Genomic DNA, 23,851 nt, shown 5'->3' with positions numbered 1-23,851 from the left:
ATATGCTATGTCAAATGCTTTAATGAGGTCTAGGGAGATTTTATACCTCTGACGCTATTATTTCTTAATATTATCCCTTCACCTTCATATGAACTTCTTGGGCTCCATAACATCTTTTTTTATAGCAGTCATTTGTATCAGTTATGAAACAATGGCACGAGAAGTTTCTTCATCTAAATAATTACTCTGTTTTTGATTTTAGGGTTAATTGCTCTGATAGTAACTGAAAAGGCAATATTAATATATCATGAGTTCTTCATTAACGAGGGGATCTTACAGGCTCGTCCTTGTTTATTGTTTATTTGTTTATTTATTTTGATCCAACATCAACTGATTACAAAAAAAGATTGTTCCAGTCTTCTGGATAAGTCAGAGCCTTACTTACTAGGGTTACATATTATTGTCTGGCATTTTTATCTACACAACTTTTTCTAAATTTAGTTGAGAGAACAGAGTTACATATATGAACTATACATAAAAAAAATTTGTTATTGCCATACTTAGATTAAGGAATCTACAGTTTGTGACACAGTATTCATATCTGACATTCAAATATTTGCAGTTTGTGACACAGTCTAAGAACTGAGGTTACATATATTTTTAGATAGATGGTCTTCCATCATACGAGTGTACTAAATCTAGAAACTCATCTATTGAATATACAGGATTGTTTAGGAGCCATAATTTTAATTTCGTTTTTAGTTTTGTAATGGGCAATTTGGAGATATTAGGGTGGAAGCAATTCAGTAGTTTTACGTCTGCATAGTGAGGGCTTTTCTCATACAGTGTTGTTCTATGAGATGTGATGTGGGGTCTCTCTCTACCTCTAGTGTTGTGATCGTGTATTTCTATATTAAGTGTTTTGTTACTGTTTACTGCCATAATGATTATCTTCAGTACATACAGGTTATGAACAGTTAGTATTTTAAATTCTTTAAACAAATTTCTGCAGGACTCCCCGGCACATTTCTTTCCCATAATTCTAAGTGCCTTCTTTTGTAAGATAAGTACACTTTTCATATTATCTTTACTGCTGGATCCCCATACCTCTATCCCATAGCTTAGATGGGATTCAAATAGTGCAAAATATATTTGCCTCAGAGTGGTGATGTTACAAAAAGGTGGCAGTTTTCTTAGGACATATATGGTAGTACATAGCTTTTTGCAAATATCATTCACATGATCAGACCAGTTTAACTCTGCATCAAGTGTCAGGCCAAGAAATGATTTGAAGCTCAGTGCCCAGACATCAATTTCCTGATGCACTACAATGCAATTTAAGAAGAAAAAAGTGGAAAAATTGCTTTTGAAAATTACAAGATTTTCAAGTGTTGGTAAGTACAAAATATTTGTAATTTATTAACATAGTCATTGGTAGCTAACCATTTAGCATAAAAGTCTATTAATCTAAAGTTGCAGTATGTATTTTGCTAGTAGCAACATTTTTAAAAAAAATCATATTTATTAACAAAAATATTGAATCATAACTTTTTAATAAAAATAACATCTTTTTATTTTTAATTACCACTTTTGTGAAAATGCCAGTATTCACAATAAAATACAATTTGGTGCAAAAATGCAAACCATCAAATAGATAATAAAATACTTTTTTTATTTCTAGAGGTGGAATATATATAAAGATATTTTGCACATCTGTACTAATTTTGAATTTATTTTTATATGATCAGTAAAAAAAAAAAAAATAAAGAGATGTTATTTAAAAAAATATGGTTCAGTATTTGTTAATTGACGTTTCTGTTGTCAACAAACATGGAATTGGTATGAAAGAAAATAAACTGTATAGCTACTAATGAGATTTTAACCAGCAACTTTATAGTTACCAGTCTTCTACATTTCACACTCGGCCTACCAATGACTGAATTAATAATTATGAATATTTTGTACTTAATAGCACTTGGAAATCTTCAAAGGTGGATTGTTTGAGTTTTTCAGAAATTAATGATCTGGCAATAGCCTTCAATTAAGTGTGAATAAAGTCAAAGAGGGCCAGTCCGTAAGGCTTACTTGTAAGTAACAAAACAGATAGAGCTCATTCTAACTAATCACCTTCCTCTGTAGATATACAAAGAATTTGGTTTATACTTACCCATCAGTACTGATCTTAATTTTTTAAATAAATTAGCAACAGGAGATTCACTTTCCAACACTGATATGTAGTTTTCACTTGAACTGTTATATCCATTCAGAGCAAGCAGTGTTTCACGCATGATGGTCCACATCCAGAAGCAAATACTGGTTGCTATACAGTGCATCAATGCAAATCTTCCTAAAATCTGTAGCTTATTTATTATTACCTGTGGAATTTTAATGCAACAAAATTATCACAATGTATAACCTGTATAACGAAGGAATAAATTACTGTTCTTGATATGGAACAATATCTGAAACATCTTTTTCCAGCAAAGTTTTAAGACTATTGGTATTAATTACAAAAAATCTTATTAGAGTGAAAGGTTCAGAGCTATTTAACTCACAGACACACAGTGTTAATAGTGACAACTGCTGTCTACTTCAATGTCTAATCTCTGAATTCTCAGCCTAGAGTAAATATGGAAATTAATAATTTCACTGCACTATAGACTAATCTTTCACAAAAAACATCAACTTCATGCATGTGCTATGATGATGATGATAGTGAGAACATTAACTGTAATTTTTATGAGTCATGAATAAAATAGAATTTGATCGGAAATTCATCAAAATTATCAATACTTGTCGAACAATAGAAAATCCAGGATGGAATGTAGCAATACCAGAGAAGGAAAGTTGCTATTCACCATATAGCAGAGATGCTGAGTTGTGATAGGCACAATAAAAAGATTCATACAATTATACCTTTCGGCCATTAAGGCCTTTGTCAGCAGTAGACACACACACACACACACACACACACACACACACACACACACACACACACACACACACACGTACGTCTGCAGTCTCAGAGAGCTGAAGCTACACTGCGAGCAGCAGCACCAGTGCATGATGTGTGTGACGACTGGGTGGGGGTAAGGAGGAGGCTGGGAGTTACACTGCGAGCAGCAGCACCAGTGCATGATGTGTGTGACGACTGGGTGGGGGTAAGGAGGAGGCTGGGACGGGGAGGGGAAGGTATAGTATGGTGGGAGTGGCGGACAGTGAAGTGTTGCAGTTTAGACAGAGGGCAGGAGAGAAGGTGCAGAAGGGGGAGGGGGTAAGTAGCGGAAAGGAGAGAAACAAAAATAAATTGAAAGACTGGGTGTGGCGGTGAAATGGCGGCTGTGTAGTGCTGGAATAGAAACAGGGAGGGGGCTGGATGGGTGAGGACAGTGACTAATGAAGGTTGAGGCCAGGAGGGTTATGGGAATGTAGAATGTATTGCAGGGAAAGTTCCCACCTGCGCAAATTCAGAAAAGCTGATGTTGGTGGGAAGGATCCATATGGCACAGGCTATGAAGCAGTCATTGAGATGAGGGATATCGTGGTTGGCAGCATGTTCACCAACAGGGTGGTCCATTTCTTTTGGGCCACAGTTTGTCGGTGGCCATTCATGCAGACAGACAGCTTGTTGGTTGTCATGCCTACATGCAATGCAGCACAGTGGTTCCAGTTTAGCTTGTAAATCATGTGACTGGTTTCACAGGTAGTCCTGCCTTTGATGGGATAGGTGATTTTAGTGACCGGACTGGAGTAGGTGGTGGCAGGAGGATGTATGGGACAGGTCTTGAATCTAGGTCTATTACAGGGGTATGAGCCATGAGGTAAGGGATTGGGAGTAGGGGTTGTGTAAGGATGGACGAGTGTATTGTGTAGGTTTCGTGGACGGCGGAATACCACGGTAGGAGGGGTGGGAAGGATAGTGGGCAGGACATTTCTCATTTCAGGGCACGACAAGAGGTAATCAAAACCCTTGTGGAGGATGTAATCCAGTTACTCCAGTCCCGGATGGTACTGAGTGACGAGGGTAATGCCCTTCTATGGCCGGACTGTAGGACTTTGGGAGGTGGTGAGAGACTGGAAAGATAAGGCATGGGAGATTTGTTTTTGTACAAGGATGGGAGGATAATTATGGTCAGTGAAGGCTTCAGTGAGACCGTTGGTATTTTTTGAGAGGGACTGATCGTCACTGCAGATGTGACGACCACGGGTGGATAGGATGTACAGAAGGGACTTCTTGGTATGGAATGGGTGGCAGCTGCCGAGGTGGAGGTATTGCTGGTGGTTAGTAGGTTTGATATGGATGGAGGTACTAATGTAGCCATCTCTGAGGTGAAGGTTAACATCAAGGAAGGTGGCTTGTTGGATTTAGTAGGGCCAGGTGAAGCAATTGGGGGGGAAGTTGTTGAGGTTCTGGAGGAACGTGAATAAGGTGTCCTCATCTTCAACCCAGATAGCAAAGATGTCACCAGTGAATCTGAACCAGGTGAAGGGTTTAGGCTTCTGGGTTTTTAAGAAGGATTCCTCTAGATGGCCCATGAATAGGTTAGCATAGGATTGTGCCATGCGGGTGCCCATAGCCGTACTGTGGATTTGTTTGTAGGTAATGTCTTCAAAGGAGAAGTAATTGTGAGTGAGGATTTAGTTGGTCATGAATGTGTATGTAGTGTGCACAGTAGACTCAAGGTTAATGACAACCTTTTGAAACAGACACAATTGCAGAGGATGCTCCATCAGTGTTTTCCTTTGTGAGTTTCTCTCTATGCAATAACAATGGAACCTCTTCTCTAGAGGTTACAGACCACATTGACTGGATGCTGTATGTATGAGGTGAAGATTGTAGTAAATACGTATGCAGATGACCTCAGTCTAATTTTAATTGATGAGCTAGTTTAATTTTAAGTGATGAGCAAGATGAGATCAGAGCAGCTGACACACTCAATGAATATCAAAATTCAGCAGAGCCAGAATCAACATGGACAAATTTATTTACTTGGAGCCCAGTTCCCTATATCAGCAGCACCCATGGCTGCTTGCAGTTGACAAAAAACACCATTTGGACATGGTCATCATGATGAATCCCTTGCCCATGTTAGTGCTCAGCTGGAAGAAGAAGGTGCAATCAATTAAAATTACACCAAGGAACCAAAACCTGTGAAGTCTACACAGAATATAAATGGATTATTACATCAATGCTTCTATATTATCCAAGTGCAATTGTGTAGTTCCAGTCTTAGAAACTTCTGAAAAATATGCAAGATGCAGTGTGGCATATCTGGAGATATAGTTTGTTCAACTTGTCTTTTCTCAATACAGCAATACTGTATATCAACAAAGGTTTGGGGTTGAGAAATCTGTACCAACATTGCATGATATTTTCCTAAAACATACAAGTAATATACCCAGGGTAGGTGCATGAAGCATTGTGGAAAAGATCTTCCAAGTGTTCTGAAATTCAAATTTAAGGTCATCAATTTATATTGATCCAGAATGCAAAATTAACATTTATGTCTACATCTACTACAAAGAAACAAGGTACTCAGCAGGAGCTACACTGAAGCAGTCCTCAGCAAGAGCCTACTAACAATTAATCCAGTGCATTCCAAAGCACCCTATGGCAACCAAATATCCTTACTCAAATTGGTCATAAGTTTGGGGAAATGTCCAGGCAAAGATTTTAACCACAAATATTAGAGCTATGTAACTAGATGCCGTCACTGAAACTTACCCAACTCTTGCTAAGAAATATAACATCAAATTGACTCCCAGCCTTATACATGTGCATAGGGCTGAAGTGAACATGGTGCACATATATCTACGGTAGAAAACAATTAGTATTTGGAACTGGGTGAGGAAAAGTCTGTCCACTATCACTAGAACTGCCACAAATTATACAGACACTGACCAAGTTTTGCAACAATTTGGGAATTTTTCCAAACTGGCCTGTTAGACACTGACATTTTTTTTCACCGAACTGAAGGACACTGATATGCTGGAATTTACCAATTATTTGTCTTTGAGAAACTGAAGACTTAAATCTCATCTAGGAACCAGATATGGACTGTCAGTGCATGGTTATCTGTTTGTGACTCTCAAGATAGGTTAACAAAGAAAAATGACAGTAAAGAGTGTACACTAGCCAATAACATAATCACCATAATGAATAAGGCCATTGAGAAAATCATTTTACATTACAAAGAAAAAGACTAAAAAATGCAAAAGAAACAAATCATTGTCTGGCATTTTATGTTTTTTCCCTTCCCTTTAAATTTTGTTCTTATTGATGAGTACAAGAGAAAAAGTAACGTGTTTTGCATATGCCTAAACATTTGTAATACCTTGTAATTCTTACTTCAGTTCAATAGAAGGTAGTAGGTTTAATAGAAGGTTTAATATTGAATAAAAAAATAGTAGCACAGATAAGCTACTACGAACAGCATAATGAATGCATTATTGTAGCAAAGATAGGCACAAAGCCCACACCTACCATAGTAGTACACGTTTACATGCCAATCAATTCCACAGATGATGAAGAGATTGAAGAAATATATGATGTGATGAAAGAAAATATTCAGATAGTTAAGGGAGATGAAAATTTAATAGTCGTGGAGGACAAATTCGATAGGAGGAAAAGGAAGAGAAGGAAAAGCAGTAGGTGAATATGGACTTGGGTGTAAGGAATGAAAGAGGAAGCCACCTGGTAGAATTTTGTGCAGAGCATAACTTAATCATAGCCAACACTTGGTTAAGAACTACAAAAGAAGGTTGTATACATGGAGGAGGCCCAGAGACACTGGAAGATTTAAGGTAGATTATATTGTGGTAAAACACAGATTTAGGAACCAGTGTTTAAATTGTAAGACTTTTCCAGGGGCAGATGTGGACTCTGAGCACAATCTGCTGGTTATGAACTGTAGATTAAAACTGAAGAAACTGCAAAAAGGTAGGAATTTAAGGAGATGGGACCTGGATAAACTGAAAGTACTAGAGGTAAGGCAGGAATTTAAGGAGATGGGACCTGGATAAACTGAAAGAACTAGAGGTTATATAGAGTTTCAGAGAGAGCATTAGGGAACAATTGACAAATACAGGGGAAAGAAATATGGTAGAAGAAGAATGGGAAGCTTTGAGAGATGAAATAGTAGAGGCGGCAGAGGATCAAGTAGGTAAAAAGACAAGGGCTAGTAGAAATCCTTGGGTAACACAAAGAGATATTGAATTTAATTGATGAAAGGAGAAAATATAAAAATGCAGTAAATGAAGTAGGTAAAAAGGAAAACAAATGTCTCAAAAATGAGATTGACAGGAAGAGCAAAATGGCTAAGCAAGGATGGCTAGAGGACAAATGCAAGGATGTAGAGGGCTATATCACTAGGGGTGAGATAGATACTGCCTATAGAAAAATTAAGGAGACCTTTGGCGAAAAGAGAACCACCTGTATGAATATCAAGAGTGATCATGGAAAACCAGTACTAAGCAAAGAAGGGAAAGCAGAAAGAGAGGGTTTATATAAGGCCGATCTATTTGAAGATAATATTGTGGAAATGGAAGAGGATGTAGATGAAGATGAAATAGGGGAGATGATACTGCGTGACAAATTTGACAGAGCACTGAAAGACCTGAGTCAAAACAAGGTTCTGGGAGAAGATAACACTCTTTAGAACTACTGATAGCCTTGGGAGAGCCAGCCCGGACAAAACTCTGCCATCTGGTGAGCAAGATGTATGAGACAGGCAAAATACCCTCAGACTGCAAGAAGAATATAATAATTCCAATTCCAGAGAAATCACGATTGACAGGTGTGAAAATTATTGAACTATCCATTTAATAAGTCATGGCTGCAAAATACTAACACAAATTCTTTACAGACAAATAGAAAAACTGGTAGAAGCCCACCTTGGGGAAGAGCAGTTTGGATTCCGTAGAAATGTTAGAACACGTGAGGCAATACTGACCCTACGACTTAGCTTAGAAGATAGATTAAGGAAAGGCAAACCTACATTTATAGCATTTGTAGACTTAGAGAAAGCTTTTGACAATGCTGACTGGAATACTCTCTTTCAAATTCTGAAGGTGGCGGGTGTAAAATACAGGGAATGAAAGGCTATTTACAATTTGTACAGAAAACAGATGGCAGTTATAAGAATAGAGAGACAAAAAAGGGAAGCAGTGATTGAAAAGCAAGTGAGACAGGGTTGTAGCCTATCCCCGATGTTATTTAATCTGCATATTGAGGAAGCACTAAAGGAAACAAAAGAAAAATATGGAGTAGGAATTAAGATTCATGGGGAAGAAAGAAAAACTTTGAGGTTTGCTGATGACATTGTAATTCTATCAGAGACAGCAAAGGATTTAGAAGAGCAGTTGAAGGAATGGACAGTATCTTGAAAGGAGGATATGAGATGCGCGTCAACAAAAGCAAAATGAGGATAATGGAATGTAGTCAAATTGAATCAGGTGATGCTGAGTGAATTAGATTAGGAAATGAGACACTTAAAGTAGTAGATGAATTTTGCTATCTGGGAAGCAAAATAACTGATGATGGTCAAAGTAGAGAGAATACAACATGTAGACTGGCTCTGGCAAGGAAAGCTTTTCTGAAGAAGAGAAATTTTTTATCATCAAGTATAGACTTAAGTGTCAGGAAGACTTATCTGAAAGTATTTGTATGGAGTGTAGCCATTTATGGAAGTGAAACATGGATGATAAATAGTTTAGACAAGAAGAGAGTATAAGCTTTTGAAATGTGGTGCTACAGAAGAATGCTGAAGATTAGATGGGTAGATTACATAACTAACAAGGAGGTACTGAATTGGCTGTAGTGATTCCTCTCTTTAAAAAAGGGGATAAAAGCATTGTTACAAACTATCGCCCAATATCCCTATTAACTACCTTCTCGAAAATTCTAGAAAAACTCATGCACAGGAGGATTGTAGACCATCTCAACTTCCACAGTATCTTAAGCAAAAATCAGTTTGGTTTTCGTGCCGGTCTTTGTACTGAACAGGCAATATTCTCTTTCAGCAACCAAGTTTTGGAAGCCATTAACAAAAAATGTCTCCAGTGGGTATTTTTTGTGATCTTACGAAAGCCTTCGACTGTGTAAACCACCAAATTCTTTGGAAAAAGGCAGAATACTATGGTTTAGGTGGTACTGTTGGCTTGTGGCTGCAATCTAATCTACAGGATCGGAAGCAGACTGTAATGCTAAATGGCTCTTCTGGAGAACCTGCCTCGTCTGAATGGGGCACGATAACGTGTGGTGTGCCTCAAGGCTCCGTTTTGGGCCCACTGCTTTTCCTCATCTTTATTAATGATCTTCCTCTTTGTTCTGAGACAAACAGCAAATTTACCCTGTTTGCCGATGATACCACAATTCTAATTGACGATTTGATTGATCATGATCTTGAAAAAACTACAAATACTGTTTTTAATGACATCTTAAATTGGTTCTCCTCAAATGGTCTCTCGCTCAATGCAGATAAAACTCATTATATGAGGTTCCATACATCACAAAGTAATCCCGATGAAATTAACATAAAATGTAGAGGTCAACCAATACAGAAAGTTGAAGACACAAAATTCCTGGGTGCTTACATAGACAGTAAATGTAATTGGTCAGTTCACATTCTTCATCTATGTAAAAAACTTAGCTCGGCAACATTTGCATCACGGGTAATTTCTTCAGTGGCTGAAGTTGACACTATTAAGGTTGCCTACTTTGGCTACTTCCACTCATTGATGTCATATGCTATCATATTCTGGGGGAACCAACCACTTGCAAAAAAAGTTTTCACCATCCAAAAAAAAGCAATCAGAATAATGTGTGGGGTCCATCAAAGACACTCTTGCAGGCACTTGTTTCGGAAGATAGGTATCCTAACAACTGCCTCACAGTATATTTTTTCCTTGCTCACCTTTGTGTGCAAAAATTATTCCATCTACCAAGACAACAGTAAATTCCATGGTTATAATACCAGAAACAAAAACAATCTACATTTAGAAATGAAACGTCTCACTCTGGTACAAAAAGGAGTTTACTACTCCAGCATTAAGCTGTTCAATGCTCTACCACGACATATCAAATGTGTTCATACAGAACTGCCAAAATTTAAACAAGTTCTCAAAGATTACCTGACAGAAAAATCTTATTATACTGTGGATGAATACCTGAAAGAAAATGTATACCATCACTAAACGTATTATGTCTAGAAGTAGTTCAATTGATTTTATTGTGCATTTGGGCATTAGCACACTTTTTGTAACAACAGATTGGCTGTACATGTATTTACTCTTGTAGGCCTAATATCTGATTTAACTTTGTGCTCTTATCTTTAACCTTTATTTGAAACTCCTTTTTTTGTCAAATGGTAGTTATGTTATCTAGCTGACATTGTATCTGTTACTGTATTTATAGTATGTCTTACTTAAACTATGTACAATTTGCCATTGAAATGCCCTTGTATTTATTGTAAGTTTAAATTGAAACCTGTACAATTTGACACGTTCCATATCCTTGTGATTGACTCACTAACTGGATCTACGGAACAAGAAATAAATAAATAAATAAATAAATAAATAAATAGAATTGGGGAGAAGAGGAATTTTTGGCACAACCTGACTAAAAGAAGGGATTGGTTGGTAGGACACTTTCTGAGGCATCAAGGGATCACCAATTTAGTACCGGAGGGAAGTGGGGAGTGTTAACATTGTAGAGGGAGACCAAGAGATGAATACACTAAGCAGATTCAGAACGATGTACATTTCAATAGTTACTTGAAGATGAAGAAGCTTACACATGATAGTGTAGCATGGAGAGCTGCATCAAACCAATCTCTGTACTGAAGACCACAACAACAACAATAACAGAAGATTTAGCAACAAAAAACTGATATTTTTTTCGTAACAGCAGAAGGAATAATGTACTGGAAAAAAACATGTTACATGAACGAAAAGATCTTGATAAGATTTCAAAGTGGTGGAAAGATTAGCAACTTGATTTAAATGTTCAGTAATGTAAAAGTTGGACTTTACAAAAATAAGTCCAATGATACAAATATCTAGGTGCAACAGTTTGTGAGTATATGAAATGGAATGATCATATAGACCTAATCATAGGTAAAGCAAGTGGCAGGCTTCAGTTCGTTGGTAAGACACTGGGAAAATAGTCAATCTACAAAGGAGATTGCTTACAAATCTCTCATGCAACCTGTCGTAGACCATTGATCCCATACATGTATGGAACCCACACTAAATAGGACTGACAGGTGATACTGAACATTCACAAAAAAGAACAGTACATAAATGGTCACAAGTTTGATTAATGCATGGGAGAGCATCATAGAAATGCTCAAAAACTTAAAATTGTTGCTAACTGAAGATAGATGTCAACCATCCTACTGAAGCCTGCTCACAAAGTTCCAATAGATCAGACTAACAGTTCACACAGAGGCATTTAAGCAGTCATTATTCTAAGATTTTGCACATCAATGGGTTTGGAAAAAACCTTAACATGTTGTACAGTGGTAAGAAGCCTCTGATGTACATTGAACAGTCATTTGTAGATTATAGATGTAGGTGTATGGAATTACCTATAGATACATTAGTATCTGATTCTATGCTGAAAAACTCAAGATATGTTGTAAATAGATGATATCTCAAGAGTAATTTAACTGCAGTGTGCATGAACAAAAGGTAAAAAGCTATTAGGAACATATAGGTAAAAGCTGTTATTGTACAAGCACTTAACACATACACTCACAATGGAAATAACGCAGTGAAGGAGGAGGACCATAGAACTATGGAGAAAACATTTTGGTGATTTGATTTGTGGAATCCAGAGAGAGCAGTGAAGGAAGATATTATGTGGATAGAAGTGAAAGAGGCACTAAAGAACATGAAAGGGAGAAAGTTGTCAGGATTGGGAAAAATAAGTGTGAAAATAATTAAGAGCAACACAAGACAGGGATGCATGTGGCTGTATAGAGTTATGAGTATGGAAGGAAATGAGAACGACAGAAGACTGGAAGATTGCAGAATTGTGCTTGTCTTTGAGAAGGGAAGTGAAAAGGATATAAAAAGTGTAGGGTTTTATTCCATGCGCAAGATTCTTTGAGAAGATTCTGGAGAGGTGAAGAAGAAAAACAGTGGAAATGCAGGTGACAGAAGAACAGTATGGCTTCATGCCTGGAGTTCCACAGCAGCCTAAATCTTATATTTGCAGTCAGACAGATCCAGGTAAACCATTTGGGAGATCTACATAAAGAGATTTACATAAAGCATACAACACTGTATTCAGAAATAGTTTGGGAGGCACTGAGAAAGAAAGGAATAGGGAAGAAAACTGTACTGAGGCTAAAAGAATTGTACAGGGAGATGCAAGTTTTACATGAAAGTGAGAAGAGTGAGAACAAGACATCTGACACAGAGAAATTGTCTGAAACAAAGAAGAGCATTATCTCCATTACTTTTCATACACAAGTGAGACAAATTGGGGAAATGATGGCAGCAATGTTATTTGCCGATAATTTGATGGTATGTGGGAACAATGAGGAAGTACAGAAGCAGTTACTTGTTTTGGAAGAAGTTATGCAAGAATATGGCCTAAAATTAAATGGAAAGAGATGTGAGCTGGTGATCATTACAAGAAGAAAAGCTAGACCTATAATAAAATGATACTGGCAAGGGTGCATTTGAAAACAGGAGAAAGTTTAAATACCTGGGAGTATGCCACAGGAAAATGGAAGGAATGATCAAGAAATATGTGAACTGGCAAGGCAATCTGATAATCTCACAGGGATTGAGGGGAGCATGATACAGAACAAAGAAGTCCCTCAGAACAGTAAGAAGATGATTTATTAAACATTCAATAATAATTCCTTTTTATGCGATAAAATATAGATTATAAAGAGAAGAGAAAGAAGTAATGTGCAAGTAAATGGAAATGAAGGTTTTGAGAAGTAAGCAATAACGGAAAAGATGAGAAATGAAAGAGCAAGGAGATAATACACAAACAACCCCTATGAGATAGCATGAAGGAAAGAAGATTAAAGTGGTGTGGATGAAAATGCTGGAGATTAGGATGGCTGGCAGGAGACTAAGGGGAGGCTAAGGACAATTAGATAAAAGGTATGTAAGGTAACATCCTGAAGAGATGAAAAGACTAGTCCAAAGTAGTGACAGAGAGGGGGTGGAAGCCTGCAGGGAATAGAGAGGCTTGTGTTCCAAGCAGACTCTGCCAGTGAAAGGAAACTGTACAAGGTAATGATGATGATGATGATGATGACAAATCATGTATATGAGGTCATAATGTGACTGATTCTAGCTTTGTCACATTAGTAAATGTCTGTGCCTGTTTCTAATAACCATTTGCTCTGAATAGGGCAGAAGATTTTACAGCTCAACAATTTTTGAAGTATAATGCTCCAAACAACTTCCCAGCTAAAAAGTTAATTATGATATGTTGTTGCATCATTACATAAAAGTATGCAGTATTGTTTTAAGAATGGAGGAAAAACAGTGAAGAATATTACAGAGGTGGACCAGCTCTAGATCTGAGGAGTATGTGTTTCATGCGTACTCAGACAACTCCAACATTGCTGTGAAGTAGTCTTCTTGGAGGATGTGAAACTAATTTGAACCAGTAACAGGGAAAATTTAGGAAAGAAGGAGGAAGGAAATATTGATATTAAGTCTTCAATAAATGTAGTACTGTACATACTTACATTTGAATATTTGAATATGAAAAACAGTTGGAAAAATGAGTACACAGGATAAATAATATCCAGGACAAGCATAGGAACATTCGTACAAGACTGAATTTCATCAGTTGCTGATGTCAATGAAATAAATTCTGATCCTATTAGAAGTCCATAGTGTGTTAGATGTCCAAAGCAGAACACTGTAAAGAAAAATTTCCATTAGTTTTGAAAAGCAGTATGATCCTTCAAAATAAAAATTGTGGTTAGTATACCTTACCTGCAGCCCCCAATTTGAGATAAAAACTCCCAGAATGTCGTCCTTGACTGAAACAGTATTGATGCACTGTTGTTTCTTCTGGCATATCTTCAACATTTTTTGCTAATTTGGCACTCGGCAGAGTCACTGAGACATTTAGGTCACCCTCTGGTGACTCCACATATTCAACATACTCCACTGACTCAGATTCTGTAAATTTAATTTGGAGATTATTTCACACTACATTTCTGGTGGTCTGAGTGCAAATGGATGTACATGAATCAGTTATGTGTATGAAATGTGAAGTGCTGGTAATGATTCAGCTATTAAAATTAATAGCTGGTGTTCACACTTTGAAGTGTTGTCACTTGAATTTGAAATCTCTGTGTAACAGTGAAAGATATTTCCATTTAACGTTTGTCAATACAAGTATAAATTTCAAAAACTAATAAAACATTTTATTTGATGCAGAGAGTTCTATATCATTTTGTGATGGTGAAATGGTTGCACTTGTGTTAGAAACATGTGGAAAATGTACAACATTTTAAGAACAGATGGCTTTTGAATGACTGAATTTCTTTCCTGAAAGGCGGCATGCAACATTCTGCAGAATACCTCCCTGTCATCTCATATTCTCTAATTTGCTCACAATCTTTGTGAGTTCCCTCTGCTGAATAATTCAGTTAACTCTAATGAAATAGCTTTGAACTGCCAAATTAACTGGTTTCTGTGAAGGACATAGCCTACTAGGTACAAGAAACCTTATTCGATATCTGTGTAAACTAGGTAATGAATTCCCTGTGTTAAAATGTTCCTGCTCTCTCAAAGTATTTTGAATTCTTCAACCACGGGAACTTATTGGGGCATCTGAAGTAGAATGGTAGAGATAGCATAGGAAACTATCTCATTCAAAGCAAACATATGAAGAGTACTCCCTGCAAAGAGTCAAAAATCCTGTACAAGAACATTTTTCATGGGAAAAATACAGCAACAACATTTATCAAAGTATTACTACAGTACATTTCATACTGGTACAAAATTAATCTGAGGGGCATTATGGATGGCTCTGCTATGTATAAATGACTAAATTAAAAAAGAGGAAATTAAAACATGTTCGATATGTAAATGGACAACTAATAGTCTTAACAAATGTAAACAATCAAAAAGTAGCTCTGAAACCTGTGTCAAAAGTGATGTTAGTGACCGGACTGGAGTGGGTGGTGGCAGGAGGGTGTATGGGACAGGTCTTGAATCTAGGTCTATTACAGGGGTATGAGGCATGAGGTAAGGGACTGGGAGCAGGGGTTGTGTAAGGATGGACGAGTGTATTGTGTAGGTTTCATGGACGGTGGAATACCACGGTAGGAGGGGTGGGAAGGATAGTGGGCAGGACATTTCTCATTTCAGGGCATGACAAGAGGTAATCAAAACCCTTGTGGAGGATGTAATTCAGTTACTCCAGTCCCGGATGGTACTGAGTGACAAGGGGAATGCTCTTCTATGGCCGGACTGTGGAACTTTGGGAGTTGGTGGGAGACTGGAAAGATAAGGCACAGGAGATTTGTTTTTGTACAAGGATGGGAGGATAATAGTGATCTGTGAAGGCTTCAGTGAGACTGTCGGTATTTTTTGAGAGGGACTGATCGGCACTGCAGACGTGATGACCACGGGTGGCTAGGCTGTACAGAAGGGACATCTTGGCATGGAATGGGTGGCAGCTGTCGAAGTGGAGGTATAGCTGGTGGTTAGTAGGTTTGATGTAAATGGAGGTACTAATATAGCCATCTGTGAGGTGGAGGTCAACATCTAGGAAGGTGGCTTGTTGGGTTGAGTAGGACCACATGAAGCAAATGGGGAGGAAGTTGTTGGGGTTCTGGAGGAACGTGAATAAGGTGTCCTCACCTTCAATCCAGATAGCAAAGATGTCATCAATGAATCTGAACCAGGTGAGGGGTTTAGGATTCTGGGTATTTAAGAAGGATTCTTCTAGATGGTCCATGAATAGGTTAGCATAGGATGGTGCCATGCGGGTGCCCATAGCCGTACCGCGGATTTGTTTGTAGGTAATGCCTTCAAAGGAGAAGTAATTGTGAAAGGTAGTGTTCAATAGCAGTAAGGCCATGGGCATTAGGAATGTTAGTGTACAGGGAGGTGGCATCAATAGTGACAAGCAGGGCATTATGTGGTAAAGGGAAAGGAACTGTAGAGAGTCGGTCGAGGAAATGGTTGATATCTTTTATATAGAAGGATAGGTTCTGGGTAATAGGTTGAAGGCGTTGGTCTACGAGATCAGAGATTCTCTCAGTGGGGGCACAATAACCGGCCACAATGGGGCATCCTGCGTGTTTGGTTTTATGGACTTTAGCAAGCATGTAGAAGGTGGGAGTGTGGGGAGTTGTAGGGGTAAGTAGGGAGATGGACTCTGTGGAGAGGTTCTGGGATGGGCCTAAGGATTTGAGTAGTGACTAGAGATCCTGCTGGTTGTCGCATCTGCAGTGACGGGCAGTCTTTCTCTAAATATACCAAGGGTCTCACTGCAGCCTTCACTAACCATAATTATCCTCCCATCCTATTACAAAAACAAATCTCCCGTGCCTTATCTTTCCAGTCTCCTAAATGCAAGACCTGTCCCATACATCCTCCTACCGCCACCTACTCCAGTCCGGTCACTAAAGATCACCTATCCCATCAAACGCTGGGCTACCTGTGAAACCAGTCATGTGATTTACAAGCTAAGCTACAACCACTGTGCTGCATTGCATGTAGGCATGACAATCAACAAGCTGTCTGTCCACATGAACAGCCACCGACAAACTGTGGCCAAACAACAAGTGGACCACCCTGTTGCTGAACACGCTGCCAAACATTATACCCCTCATCTCAATGACTGCTTCACAGCCTGTGCCATATGGATCCTTCCCAAAAACACCAGCTTTTCTGAATTGCGCAGATGGGAACTTTCCCTGCAATACATAACACGTTCCCGTAACCACCGGCTGGGATGGCTGAGTGGTTCTAGGCGCTACAGTCTGGAACTGCACAACTGCTACGGTTGCAGGTTAAAATCCTGCCTCGGGCATGGATGTGTGTGATGTCCTTAGGTCAGTTAGGTTTCAGTAGTTCTACGTTCTAGGGGACTGATGACCTCGGAGGTTAAGTCCCATAGTGCTCACCCATTTGAACCATTTTTTTTCCCGTAACCCTCCTGGCCTCAATCTCCATTAGCACTGTCCTCACCCATAAACAGCCCCTTCCCTGTTCCCATCCCAGCACTACACAGCCGTCATTTCACCACCACACCCAGTCTTTTTATTTATTTTTATTTGTCTCCTTTCCGCTGTTTCCCCCCTTCCCCCTCTTCACCTTCTCTCCTGCCCTCCGTCTAAACTGCATCACTGCACTGTCCGCCTCTCCCACCATACTATCCCTCCCCCTCCCTGCCCCAGCCTCCTCCTTACCCCCACCCAGTCGCCACTCCCATCATGCACTGGTGCTGCTGCTCGCAGTGTAGTGTCAGCTCTCTGAGACTGCAGAAGTGTGTGTGTGTGTGTGTGTGTGTGTGTGTGTGTGTGTGTGTGCGTGTGTGTGTGTGTGCGCGCGCGCGTCTACTGCTCACAAAGGCCTTAATGGCTGAAAGCTATGAGTATGTGAATCTTTTTATTTTGCCTATCGCGACTCAGCATCTCCGCTATATGATGAGTAGCGAAAATCCCTCTCTGGTATTGTTACATTCCATCCTAGATTTTCCATTGTTTTATTTTTGCCTGATGCCATTTCTTCAGTCCTAACCCTGTGCTGTTTTCCTTTGTAACTACTTTCTTTTGCATCGCTATACTCAATGTGCATCCTTCTCTCTTTTTTCCCTGTGTTTCTCTTGTTGCCTTGCAAGCCGCACTGCACGCTCTGCTTATGAGCCACAATGTATCAACCTACTCGGCCGCGCGCAACAGACGGCCTCAAGACCATGCTGATATTTGGTGCAGCATCTTATGTCCCACATTACTCCCGCCGATATAATTAAGCCTATACCTTCAAACTGATCACGTTCCCTGTGTCAGTTCTCGTAATTTTGCGTGTTATCTCCCGCACTTTTCCGGTGCCACACGATCTTACATCTCTTACTACGAACCCCTCCGCACCCCCCACACTTTCTCCATTCTATTCCTGCTCACACCCACTAAATCCACCTCATCCAGTCACATCTGCCGTCCCCCTTTCTTTACGCTTATCTGCCCTAAAACCTGCTACCCACAGTAATATACATACATATATTACTGATTAATTATCCTCTACTGTGACCTTTGTGACTTCTCGCCAATTTTAGTGAGTTTTCGCTTTCCTCTATCGTTGTCTTCCTCTGATTGCACCTCTTTTCTTCCCCCTGTGCATCCATTTCGCCCTTTTCATACTTTTCACACGTATTTGGGTGTATTTTTGCGTAATTTTTCGGACGTAATACTACTTTCTTACGTAATTTTTCGCAGTTTTGCACCACCATGGATCCTTGCTCCTTTCATCTGCGTCATACACTAAAGTTTCCTTATCCCTTGCCAGATCCCAGTCCCACATACTGTTCCTGCGTTGTTGCTTGGCTCATGAAATCCCAATTCATGGCCTTACCATCAAATTACCCATCTCTGGTTGACACCCCTCCTTCCTCAATGACCTCCACCTGTTCAGATTCTGCCAATCCTTAGCCCCCACCAACATAGTCCTGCATAACCATATCAACCAAGCCCAATCCTCTGTGCAGTACCTTCTCTCCATCCACAAAATTCTCCTGCTATGTAGTCCCAAATTCCTGGAACCCATAACACACACTGAAACTCTTGCCCTGCAGGAACTTGAGCAACATGCACAATGCCACCTCAGAAAGCTCTCCATCCTGCTCACTTCCTACTATAGCCTCGGAGTACCACTGTCCACCACTTCTACAACAACCTCCACGCCCCCTCATAGCTGACAAACCCTGTCTCACAGACCTACTACACTTACCCCACCCTCCAAAACTCCCTCCCACCACCACACAGAACCCAAAACCTTATCAGACCCGCAACACTGTCATGAACCTATCCTCCAGAAGCCTTAGTCCCACAGAAATATCAGTCCTTTCCAAAGGCCTCACCTTTTGCCCCACTTCCAAATTCAACCATGCAGGACTAGTTAAAGACCTTCTCTCCTTCTCCCGGTCCCTACAGTGGAAACGCTTTTTCATCACCAATCCAACCAATCAGACTCAATGAAAGACCAGTATTGAACCTTGCCTAACTCAGTTCACTCCTGCATCCAACCATGATTCAGCCCCACTGCCTCCAAACCACCACCACCTGTTAACTTTCCAGAATTTCTTATCCTCGAACCTTGCCTCACTGTCATTCCCCAAATTATATGCATACTAACCTTACATGCATACTAACCATCTAAAAACTAATCCCGATCTTATAATCCTACCTGCAGACAAAGGCTCCACCACCGTCGTTTTGAACCACAAGGATTACACAGCAGAAGTACTCCGTCAGCTGTCAGGTACTTCCACCTACAAACCATGCCACAGTGATCCCATTCCAGCAATCCAGCATGATCTCCAGTCACTATTCAAATCCTTAGGCCCATCCCAGAACCTCTCCCCAGAGTCCATCTCTCTTCTTACCCCTACAACTCTCCGCACTCCCACCTTCTACATGCTTGCTAAAGTCCATAAACCCAAACACCCAGGATGTCCCATTGTAGCCGGTTACTGTGCCCCCACTGAGAGAATTTCTGCTGTTGTAGACCAACACCTTCAACCTATTACCCGGAACCAGTCCTCCTATATAAAAGATACCAACCATTTCCTCGACCGACTCTCCACAGTTCCTTTCCCTTTACCACACGGTGCCCTGCTTGTCACTATTGATGCCATATCCCTGTACACTAAAATTCCTAATGCCCATGGCCTTACTGCTATTGAACACTACCATTCCAGATGCCCAATGGATTTCAAACCAACAACCTCCTTCCTAGTCTCCATGACCAACTATATTCTCAGCCACAATTACTTCTCCTTTGAAAGCATTACCTACAAACAAATCCGCAGTACGGCTATGAGCACCCACATGGCACCATCATATGCTAACCTATTTGTGGGCCATGTAGAGGAATCGTTCTTCAAAACCCAGAATCCTAAAATCCTCACCTGGTTCAGGTTCATTGATGACATCTTTGCTATCTGGATTGAAGGGGAGGACACCTTATTCACGTTCCTCCAGAACCTCAACAACTTATCCCCCATTTGCTTCACCTAGTCATACTCAACCCAACAAGCCACCTTCCTAGATGTTGACCTCCTCCTCAGAGATGGCTACATCAGTACCTCCGTCCATATCAAACAAACTAACCACTACCAATACCTCCATTTCGACAGCTGCCACCCATTCCATACCAAGAAGTCCCTTCCGTACAGCCTACCCACCCATGGTTGTCACATCTGCAGTGATGAACAGTCCTTCTCTAAATATATTGAGGGTTTCATTGAAGCCTTCACTGACCATAATTATCCTCCCATCCTTGTACAAAAACAAATCTCCCGTGCCTTATCTTTCCAGTCTCCTACCACCTCCCAAAGTCTTACAGTCCGGCCACAGAGGAGCATTCCCCTCGTAACTCAGTACCATCTGGGACTGGAGCAACTGAATTACATTCTCTACCAGGGTTTCAGTTACCTCTTGTTGTGCCCTGAAATGAGAAATGTCCTACCCACTATCCATCCCACCCCTCCTACCATGGTATTCCACCATCCACCAAACCTACACAATATACTGGTCCATCCTTACACAACCCCTGCTCCCAATGCCTTACCTCATGGCTCATACCCCTGTAATAGACCTATATCATATTTACTCGAATCTAAGCCGCACTTTTTTCCGGTTTTCATAATCCAAAAAAACGCCTGCGGCTTAGAATCGAGTGCAATGTAAGAGGAAGTTCTGAAAAATGTTGGTAGCTGCCGCCACAACTAACTTCTGCCATTGAATATATGTAGCGCTATACAGGCTTGCTTTGCAGGCACAAAGATAAATACTGGCGCCAAAACCTCTGCGTCAGTAAAAAAATTTAAAAAAAAAAAGGTGGAAGACGAGCTTTTTTCTCCGCCCCGAGTTTCGACCACTGAATTTTCATACATTATCCAACAAAGTAAATACAAATTCCGTATTGTTCATCTTCAAATGTAGCAGCATTTCAATGTACTACGAAAATCTGACTGGCAAGACTGTTTGGGGTTTTTGTCCATATGGCCAATTCTACATTCTGAATTTTTTCCTGTCTGTGAGAAGAGATTGTTGCTAATAGGAACCTGATGAAATGTGAATCACATGCATTATTCTTTTCACCATAAGAATAATACGAATATAAACATTTTTCCATGTATTCTTTCGTGTTTGCTGCGATCTCATTTAAATCCTGTCTGCCTAATAAACTACGAAACTAGAGTGAGACAACAGCAAACGCGGAAGAACATACATATCATGTCATGTTTATATTCGTATCATTCTTATGCCTAATAGTGATACAGTCAGAAATGAAGCAAGGCAATTGACTAGATTTTAAATCTAAGATGACTCTAATTTCTGTGCAGAATGTAATGTACTAAAGAGGCGTCTGCAAAGGTTTTCAAATGAAGAAAAATTTTCGCTAAACTCTTGTTCAGAACATCATCTATCATATGCAGTCTATTATTTGGTTCTTGTTGATCATTATCAAAGAAAGCAGCAGTGTAAGTAACAACAAATAGCAGTCTTTTACCATTGTTTCGCTAATGAGACAATTCCTCTATTTTTTCTTTCATTGTAAGCGGCGGTAGTGCGCACAAAAGCAAGCCATGCCGCGAGCGGCGACAGGCCGTAAACACTCATTATCAGAATGTGACAAACAATGCATGATAGTACAGTAATGCATTTTCAGCTTAGAGTGAGGTAAACACCTATAACACAGAGAACGGCACTTATGAGATCAAAGAAAAATAAGCGATCAATTCAGACCAGACGAAGCACGTGAAAAAGGAAGGGTACCCGAGTAAATACGGACGGAGCGCCTGACCCATACCAATGGCTACCTGGTAAAGCTTAACTGCTAAGCTTACATCTGGAACCAAACTACTCTCTCTGTATCATCATTCATTCGACCTAAATTGAGTCTCATATTAAAATGGACCAAATTTGTTTCGATTTGGAGGTGTGGCCTGAAACTTTTCTCTCCCCTTGAATTTTGAGTCTCAAATTTCAAGTGCGGCTTAGATTCAGGAAAATTTTTTTCCTTGATTTCGAGTCTCATTTTTCAGGTGCGGCTTAGATTCGAGTAAATACGGTATGCAAGATCTGTCCCATACATCCTCCTACCGCCACGTACTCCAGTCCGGGCACTAACATCACCTATCCCATCCAAGGCAGGGCTACCTGTGAATCTAATCATGTGATTTTCAAGCTAAGCTGCAACCACTGTGCTGCATTCTATGTAGGCATGACAACCAACAAGCTGTCTGTCCGCATGAATGGCCACCGACAAACTGTGGCCAAAAAACAAGTGGACCACCCTGTTGCTGAACACGCTGCCAAACATGATACCCCTCATCTCAATGACTGCCTCACAGCCTATGCCATATGGATCCTTCCAACACCAGCTTTTCTGAATTGCGCAGGTGGGAACTTTACCTGCAATACATCCTACTTTCCCGTAACCCTCCTGGCCTCAACCTTCATTAGTCACTGTCCTCACCCATCCAGCCCCCTCCCTGTTCCCAATCCAGCACTACACAGCCGTCATTTCACTGCCAAACCCTGTCTTTTAATTTATTTTTATTTTTATTTCTCTCCTTTCCGCTACTTACCACCTCCCCCCTCCGTACCTTCTCTCCTGCCCTCCATCTAAACTGCAGCATTCCACGTGTATATGTGCGTCTACTGCTGACAAAGGCCTTAATGACCAAAAGCTATGAGTATGTGAATCTTTTTATTGTGCCTATTGCTACTCAGCATCTCCGCTATATGGTGAATAGCAACTCTCCTTCTCTGGTATTATCCAGCAGTGCTATAGACTTGGTCGCTCCATGGATACTATTTGGGGAGGCTTTCTGTGTGTTTACAACAGATCTACATCCATACATATATCTACACTCTGCAAACCATCGTGAAGTGCATGGCAGAGGGTATGTCCAATTATACCATGTTATTAGGATTTCTTCCTGTTTCATTCACTTATGGAGCACAGGAAGAATGATTGTTTGAAAGCCTCTATGCATGCAGTAATCATTCTAATATTATCCTCATGATCCCTATGCCAGCAATACATAGAGTAATCATTTTAAGCCAGTTCTTGAAACTTTGTTAATAGACTTTCATGGTATAGTTTATGTCTGTCTTCAAAAGTCTGTCAGTTCAGTTCCTTCAATATATCTGTGACACTTTCCCATGGATTAAACAAACCTGTGACCATTTGTGCTACCCTTCTCTGTATACATTCAATATGGCCTATTAGACCTATCTCGTTTGGGTTCTGCACACTTGAGCAGTATTCTGGAACTAGGCACACGAGTGATTGGTACGCAAGTTACTGCACTTCCATAATATTCTACAAATAAAACAGAGTATAGCATCTGTTTTTCCACCATTGAGCCTACATGATCATTCCATTTCATATCCCTGCAAAGTGTTACACCCAGGTTTTTGTATGAGTTGACCGATTCCAGCAGTGGCTCATTAATATTATAGTCAAAGATATAACGGTATTTCATTTTGTGAAGTGCAAATTTTACATTTCTGAACATGTAGAGCAAGCTGCCTATCTCTGTACCACGTTGGAATTGTATCAAGATGTGACTGAATATTTATGCAGCTTGTTTCAGATAGTACCTCATCAGAGATAACAGAATTTCAGCTGTTTCTCAACAACACTGACACTAATACTTAATTCATTCATGTTTTCA

At 39.9% G+C, this 23,851-nt stretch overlaps 1 protein-coding gene across 1 annotated transcript in view; it reads right to left on the bottom strand.

Moving 5' to 3' along the window:
• LOC124788523 (proton channel OtopLc-like) overlaps positions 1–23,851 on the bottom strand; it is a 220,359-nt gene that overhangs the window by 30,159 nt on the left and 166,349 nt on the right. Inside the window, exons 9-11 of the mRNA XM_047255793.1 lie at positions 13,915–14,103; positions 13,662–13,837; positions 2,108–2,315 (exon numbers count right to left, since the gene is read on the bottom strand). Coding sequence (XP_047111749.1) covers positions 2,108–2,315; positions 13,662–13,837; positions 13,915–14,103 — 573 coding nt within the window. The remainder of the gene's footprint in view (positions 1–2,107; positions 2,316–13,661; positions 13,838–13,914; positions 14,104–23,851) is intronic.

This window comes from Schistocerca piceifrons, chromosome 3, assembly GCF_021461385.2.
Source record: "Schistocerca piceifrons isolate TAMUIC-IGC-003096 chromosome 3, iqSchPice1.1, whole genome shotgun sequence".
NCBI lineage: Eukaryota > Metazoa > Arthropoda > Insecta > Orthoptera > Acrididae > Schistocerca > Schistocerca piceifrons.
Note: the sequence above shows the minus strand (reverse complement) of the source record. Positions and strands in the feature narration are given on the sequence as shown.